Raw genomic sequence first — 8,070 nt, 5'->3', positions numbered from 1 at the left:
TAAGTAATCAATCAACATACATATGCTCAATCAGACCCGATTGAACGCGTATGCAGATGGGAAAAAACTATAGTACTGTGCAGGTAACCAGACGCATCCGTAGTGACCGCGGTCCGAAATATCTTCTCAGATTCCTCAATGCGGCCCCACGCATCAGTTGGATCTTCACTCCGTCCCAGGCATGCCTCCGTCCCACCCCTCCCGTGGCGGATCCTGTCTTGTCCCAACAACTGACAGGCCACCTTCCACCTTAGCACTATGACACGCGGACCCATGCCATCGCAGACCCACCTGACTGTGACTCCACCACCGGGACGCAAGGAAATTGTTTCCGGACCCGACTCCGACTCGCTCGCTCGTCGTCGACTCGTCGTCTTCCCTTTCCGTCCCTCACCCCAAGCTCCGTCGCAGTTCCGCATCGCCTCCCTCGCCCCAGATCAAAACCCTAACCCTAGGAGCACTTACGGCCTCGCCGTCGACTGGCGCGCGTCCCCGGCGACCCTGCTCGGGATCTCCTTGGAGAGGGGAGGAAGGGGGGAGGCGATGGGCGGCGCGATCTCCGTCGGCGCAGCGGCGACGGGGGAGTACCCGGTGGTTCTCAACGTGTACGACCTCACGCCTCTAAACAACTACGTCCACTGGTGCGGCCTCGGCATCTTCCACTCCGCCGTCGAAGGTGAGCGCGGCAGCTCGACCGGGTCCCGGCGGATTCTGTGAAATTTGGGTTTACGGAATTGATTTAGTTGGGGCAGGGAGTATGGGACCCGCCTTTTCGTTTTCTCGGGTTGATATTTTGATACGATATTTTTTGAGTTCGTTCTTTGATTTTATAGAAAGGTGAGTCCGCTTTGGGAGCTGTTGTTAGTTTTGCTAGCTATTAGATCTTGATTTCCTTTTAAATAATTATACGAATTGACAATGGCAGGGAATTTAGGGGTGCTGAGATTTGTCTTACACATAGTTGAAGAACCAGATTCAGATTACTGCCATGAAAAAGCCCAACGTCTTCTTGTAGGGCCTATGTAGTTATTCATTTTGAATATCCTGATGTGTAATAGTACTTGGTTGTGCAACTTCCCACTTAGGAATTAGGATAATATTCAAGATTGAGATAGGACAAAACGGCATGGTAATCGTTGCTTTGAAGTAGAAAATATCACCTGGCATCTTTTCGACCATCTTCTGTTCATTTAATTCAGCTGGGGAATAATCTGTTTTGTTACACATTTACTATGATTTTTAGTACGATCAGTCCTTTTAGGATATCTATTCATAACATAAAAAGGTGTGTCTTTGGTGGCTGCATGCTAGTACGCTAATAGTGTCTACTTAGGCTTGGGGTTCTATGGGACCTCCGTAGTGTTGTTGACTCAATATATAGGTTTTTAATGTGTTGGAGTCCTCTCTTGAAATTGTCTTTCTTAAGTTATGAGAAATTAAATGGAAACCATAGGAGCACTAATTTGCACACATTGCATTTTGAGTCTTGAAAACCTTCCTCACCATTTTCCTTTTACATTAGTAAATTCTCTTAAACCATGCCTTGTAGTTATTGTTTCCATTGTTGCTGAAACTTTTCAATCGACAACTTTATTGTAGTCTTTTATACCTGACCCTGGTTTGTGTCCGATGCCTTATTTCAGAATTATTGGGCTAACCCCAGGTGGTATATTTTCCTTCAGAAAGAGCATTTTTTGACATATTTAGACTACCACATTCTCTAGTTATTATTACTATGAAGAAAACAGTTGAAATTTACTGTATGACCTGTATATGTACTTATTGCTGGCACTGTCATTTCTATGTTAGTTAATTGTTCTGGTAAGTTTCTCGATTGTCCTCAAAAGGTTTGGTTTTTGCTAAACCCGAGTTCTTAAAAGGATACCAGTTGATTATTCATATATTTTATCGTTTTATCACCTTTGTTAGTGAATACTACCTCTAGCCAGTTTGTATATTGCTTGATAATTTGTTTATTCAAATACTTGTTGTTTTCTATCTCTAGGCAATTTCTTCGTAAATAGTGCTAGATGTGTAACTCATATGTTGATCTCATCATTCTCCTGTATATCAAAGTCAGAGCTGCTTGTATATTTAATTTAGGCAGTAATGTTGATCTATTAGGAAGTAAATGCATAGTAATATGACTTTAATCTCACAAAAGCCAAATTGCTTTGAACATCCTTCTATGATGATGAGTTTTTGGTGTAGAAGGCAATTCATTTTGTCATAAGGTGTGTTGGTTTATGCCGCAAACTTATCCTATAAAATATTGGTCATGCCAAATGGTATTGTTTGCCTGCTTGGTTTGTTGCCAAGATTTTGGTTATCTATGGGTCCTTCAATGCTTCCTTCACAAATTGTTCCCAAAATGTTGGCCAACAGGTTGGAGAGTTCCTTCACCAAATTGTTGGCAATCAATTTTTGGCAGAGCACACATGGATATAAACCAAATGTACCTTGCAACCCAGCTTTGCGTATGACATTTGTTGGTACTCATGGATGATCACAAATTCAAAGAACAAAAGCTGGACCCACTCTTGTAGAAAAAGCATAGTTCTAGTATCGTATGTGAAATTATTTCCTTGTTAATTAGTATGCAAATAATGATTTCCATCCAACTCTACAGAATGTTTACGATTAATCTTATTCTGCCTGGAACAGTCCATGGATCGGAGTACAGTTTTGGAGCTCATGACCTTCCAACAAGTGGTGTTTTTGAGGTTGAACCAAAGAGCTGTCCGGGCTTCTTGTACAGATCTTCAATTTTCATAGGCCTTACAAGTCTACATCCCTTGGAATTTCGAGATTTCATTCAGAGAATGGCCTCGGAGTATCATGGGGATACATACCACCTCATTTCTAAGAATTGTAACCACTTCACGGATGATCTCAGCACCAGATTGACAGGAAAGCCAATTCCTGGTTGGGTTAACAGACTTGCTAAGCTAGGTAATAAGTCTGTACTCCTTATACATTTATTTGTTGCAACTTTCTAATGATTTTTTTGCTGGTAAGGAGTATATTAGCAGTATGCCGAAATTGTGTATGTCATGTCCTTATCACCACTTGCTCCTAGCAGATCTTGAGTTTTAGGTAAGTTAGGAATGTAGGGAAATGAATACCATGGGCAAGAGAGGGCCGGTTTCATATAAGGGTGTAAGGAAACAGCTGGAGTAGTATGCGATATCTTGCAAGGATGGGGGGAATTGCAGGCGCGGGGAGAGTCGATATCTTGCAAGGATGGAGAAAATTTTGCAGGGATGAGGAGAGTAAGCGTGGCGCTGTCTCAGTGCTCACTGCTCAGGTCTAGGAGGAATATAGATTATGCATACAAAAGAGAGATGGCCGCATGCTACTTTGATTAAGTTTAGCAGCAGTAGGTCCGTCCGTTAGCGCTTTTATAGTTGAGTTAGTTGCCTTATCATCTAAGAGATACTTTACTAAGTACAAGTGATTTAAGTTATATTTTATCTTTTCTTTAGTTGGCTTAGTGCTAGAAGCGCCTTTTCAATAAGGTTGCATTCTCTTCCTTTTGACTTAAGCAAAGAATGAGTAAAGTTGTGTAAGTCCCTCGTTTTCTCAGCCAAGTTGATTCCCTTCCTCTAGAAACAATGCTCTTAGTACCAATTCTATGTAAGGTGTTTATCCTATTGTGAACTAGGGTTCATAACAATTGGTACCTGAGGCAGTTACCATGGCTCCAGATTCCGGGTAAACCATCATTGAAGTCATAGCTGCACATGAACTATGATTAGCATCAGGCCCTGATTGGAAGCCTTGTAAATTTGTACGCCCGGAAATATCATACAGGTGTATTTTACTGTCCCACCCAAGAAACCAATATATTACAGACGGTTGGAAATCAGCGTTTGGATACAGGTCTGACGGAGGAGCTCCTCGAGCAGGCCATTCATCACCACTGTCATAGCCACAACTCTCGGCTTAGATCCCCGTTGCTGCCGCCCTAGTAGCACGCCGTTGCACACCTCCGCCTCTAGCATGCTGCACGCATCCGCATCCCCCATGCTCCTTCCTCTCTAATTTCTTCTCCTCCCCCCACCGCCACATACCTCCTCGAGCTGATCTCATGATGGATGTGGGCTGGTCTAGTGCAAGCACATGGCCTCTTGCCGGATGCCCACGTGGAGTTCGTTGGCCTTGCTGCCCTGTCGCCGCCTCCATCGAGTCAGGTTGGGAGCAGGTCCATTGCAAGCGCCGTGCAACTCATCCGCCTTGCTTCGGCCGGCGGGAGCTCCAGCCGAGCACCACCAAGCAGCATGGCGATGCCCGCAACGAGGACCCATGAGAGCCAAACGCCATGCCGATCCCGTGGTCGTGTGGTTGATACTTCATTGTGTCTCGTGTGGCTCTAGCGTTCGTTCGGCGGCTCGACAGATAGAGACTTAGAGAGAGGAACACCTGGGAGAAAGGAATACAGTGGAAGAAAACGACGGGTAAACCAGTGTTTCCAACCGGTGTAATACAGGCCAAAAAAGATCAACCAATCGCCCAACTGAAGGCCACCTATTTTTTCTATAGGTGTATATTTTACGGGGGATTTTGGGGCTGGAAAACAACGATCCGATCACGGCCTCATGGAAGATGGGGTAGTGTTATGGTGCAAGATGGAGGCAGTGTGCCAAATAGCGTTAGCTTTTAAAGATAATTGGCGCTAGAGAAAGCATAGCTGGTTGTCCAGAGGTGGCTCGGCTTAGGATGGATACACATCAACTCGTTTTCTTTCCTTGATTCTGAAGGATGTGCCTCCGAGAACGATATTGGATAGCTGAGCTAAACTACTTAAGAAATAACAAAATAAACTCTCTCTCTCTCTCTCTCATAGCGAGATGGATAACTTGGCTACTCCTAAGAAACTAATCGCAACTACCCTAATTGTCTGTGTGTTGCAATGGGTGCACATATATTCTAGTGATTCAACACCGATCGCGAGTGCCTCAACAGAGACGTCGCTAGTGTTTTGTTTCCTATGGCATGTCCCACATCGACGTCGTCGGGTTGGATCGTGTGGCATAACGTGAAGATAATGGCAAGGGAATGAGAGATTTTAGGAGGAAGCCACCAAAATGATACTTCCCATAAATCAAGGCAATTACTTGAGGTATTTAACTGCACTATGCTTGTTGTAGTCTAAAGTGGAAAAGAACGATACTCTCCATAATTAAAGTGATCCCGCCCATCCATTGCTCAATGATACTTTCCATAAATTAATGCTTGTTTTTTGTTTCGAGGACATGAGTAGGACAAGGAAAGGAAAGTATCAATTTGGTTTAGATTATTCCAAGTTACTATGTTGGTTTTTGTTTTGTGGGGCATCGGTTTAGATTACCAAAAAAAATCTACAGGAAACCAAGCGGGGTGTGGGCGTGAATAGGAAAAAACCAACATAGGGGGGCGGTGGGAGGAGCTGAGGAGAACGTACCAACTCCCCTTTAATAGTAGAGATTCGAAGATGGTATCCTCTATTTGGATAACTGCAGGCATATGGGGACCTGCATAACATCTCACCCTCCTCGATATGCAGCTCCTCCTCGAGCTGCGGTGTGTTGGCCAGGGTCGACTCTTTGTTAGAGTCCCGTGGTATTGACCACTCTGCTGCTGGAATCAGTGCCACTGCATGATTGATCTCTTTCAGCTGATTCTTCCGAAACATGTTTCGAAGACAATGTCTTGGTAGCTTCTCGTACACTTGTGCTATCATAGTTATCCTTGCCTCACATGGAAATAGAAGTCCATACACACATGTATAGTGGTCAATGCCATGTATGCACATATTCTTGTGTATCAAGTGCCTAATCAAACCAAACACTTAAACAAACCAACTCAGGTTTTGTTCCCAGCCCACCTGGCCTAGTTGCATGTGAAGGCCCAAGTAGGGCTTGACTGTGTCCTGCCTGGGAGCACCTGGTTTTCTCACTGCCTCCTTTGGTTCAGCCACCGCAAACCATGTTGCACCTGGACTGCTCCGCCTCGTGCGGAGGGCCAGGACATTAAGACACCAACCAAGCCCTCTCCATGGCTAAGTCGCACCACCGTGCTGTTGTCTTTCCGCAGTGCCACAAGGAGCAGCACACCTCCCAGTTGAACTGTGTGGCCGTTGTGCAACACAGCACCAGCCCTCGGTGAGAATGGCAAGTTGGCAACTGCCATGTCTGGGTACCTTGTGGCTGTAGCTTGCGCTGCCAGTTTGCCCAGCTGTGCTGCTGTAGCTGGACTTAGCATCGGTCGCCGCTTGCTGTAGCCTAACTGCCCCAACTACCGCTGCAGGAGACGATGTAGTTGCTCGTGTGGTGACTGGGGGCACTGGGGCAACCCCATCTTCGAAGATGCAGCCATCAGAACTATCACCGATGCAATAATCTGCATTTCCGCATTTGTACATGGCTGCTCCATGACTGGCGTGTTTACCACCATTAACGTCATTGCGAACTATCCGCCTCTTCTACTGTGTATTGTTGATGCCACCCACGCCACACTTGGAGAAGGCACCGGTACCGCTCTTATGAGATGTGATGCCTTCGCCGCCAGGGCATATGCTGCTGTGCTGTGGTCCACCATCATTGTTGACTGCACAGGCTTGCCTCTGTGAGGGTTCTCACGTTAGTGTTGCATTAATCTCTTTCAATGCTGTTGATCTTGTTGAAAAGTGGCGCAGTAGGATTGCAAACACCTCTGCTAACTGTTGGACCATTTCAGGCTAGGCTAAACTACTCTTAGAAATGCTTAAAATAATCTCTTCATTTGTTGCTTGATTGATACGCGGTACATGCTCCCCCTTGTATAGGGAGATGGATAACTTGGTTCCGAAGAAACTAATCATAACTTCACTAACAAATGGGATCCTATCCCTTATTTGAAGATATTTTCCTCTGATTTGATAACTAGGGAGATAACACCCTCTCTTCTAACAAATTCTGGAGATAAATGGAACTTAACCAAGTGAAAATAGGATGCAATATAATCAAACCACTATTGTAACTAAATAACTCATCTCTTAAGTGATGGAAGTACAGTTGTCACTATAATACCTTGTGTTACCATTCCGGCACCGCACGACATATGGTGACATCAGTAGGCATAGATCTTGAATTGACTATGGTGCTGCTACCCGTAAGCTCTAATTAATCATGCCAATATTGTTCATGATGAGGAATACCTACAAGTGGAACTGGCAAATGAAACACAAAGTCATCACTATCCAGAGGTTTCTATGCCTTATGGCAAAACATATTCATCATTTGTTCTGTTTCAAAGTGTATTAGTACATCTTAAAATAAAATTGATTATTTTTCATTCTTAGTATATCATGAAAGATAATATCAAATTACTTTCAGGTGCGTTTTGCAACTGCCTTCTACCAGAAAGTATGCGGTTGGAGTCAACTGAGACAAAGAACCTCACGGACTACCATTTCTCTGGTAGATATCCATGTTCCTTTAAATTGATCGTACTATTCCAATGGGTACTCATATTTATTTTTATCTATCAATGCCTTTGACTAGATGATTCCAACTTAACCATCAATGACAACTTTGACGATGACGACATTGAAGACAAACACTTGCTTTCAGAATCTTCTGTCAGTGAAAATGCAATTGTAAAGGAAGTCCACAGGTGAAAGTTGCCGAAGCCATGCAGAATAGTTCAGTGTGCAGTTTATCATTCATTTTGTACATTGTAATTTCTGTATTCCGAAATGTAACATGCCCATTCTATTGTATTTAAGTATTGTACATACATTCAATGGCGGGTTCAGTGTGATGGTTTCTTCTCTTCGTTCCTCGTACAATACCGTAATACCATACTGCCCTCCCTAGCTATACTGAGATTCAGAGCCAGTGTGTAATCTTATTTCATTTTCGTTTGTACAAATGCAAGTCAAGCAAGGAGGCATGGTTCCTGAAAACTGCTACGTTACTATCAACGATCAACGTGGTTCTTTTTTCCTCCTTTTCTGGGTCCTGGTATGTTAAGTTTTCACATTGACTTGTCTTTAGTTGTTTCTTGTCGGAAGTAGTTGAGCTGCTACATATGGTTGGCCAAATTGCA

At 44.0% G+C, this 8,070-nt stretch overlaps 1 protein-coding gene across 1 annotated transcript; it reads left to right on the top strand.

Annotated features, from left to right (window-relative positions):
- The first annotated feature begins 224 nt into the window (after positions 1-224).
- LOC123147997 (deSI-like protein At4g17486) lies at positions 225-7,765 on the top strand. Its single transcript, XM_044567341.1, has 4 exons — positions 225-676; positions 2,665-2,952; positions 7,356-7,439; positions 7,524-7,765. Exons 1-4 carry the CDS (start codon positions 259-261, stop codon positions 7,637-7,639), a joined length of 906 nt encoding a protein of 301 aa, XP_044423276.1. The 5' UTR covers positions 225-258; the 3' UTR covers positions 7,640-7,765.
- The last annotated feature ends 305 nt before the right edge of the window (positions 7,766-8,070 follow it).

The sequence above is a fragment of the Triticum aestivum genome, chromosome 7A, assembly GCF_018294505.1.
Source record: "Triticum aestivum cultivar Chinese Spring chromosome 7A, IWGSC CS RefSeq v2.1, whole genome shotgun sequence".
NCBI lineage: Eukaryota > Viridiplantae > Streptophyta > Magnoliopsida > Poales > Poaceae > Triticum > Triticum aestivum.
Note: the sequence above shows the minus strand (reverse complement) of the source record. Positions and strands in the feature narration are given on the sequence as shown.

Coding starts and splice junctions, on each gene's coding strand:
- LOC123147997 (XM_044567341.1), top strand. CDS start 259: ATGACACGCGGACCCATGCCATCGCAGACCCACCTGACTGTGACTCCA. Junction 677..2,664: donor CTTCCACTCCGCCGTCGAAG/GTGAGCGCGGCA, acceptor TGCCTGGAACAG/TCCATGGATCGGAGTACAGT. Junction 2,953..7,355: donor TAACAGACTTGCTAAGCTAG/GTAATAAGTCTG, acceptor AATTACTTTCAG/GTGCGTTTTGCAACTGCCTT.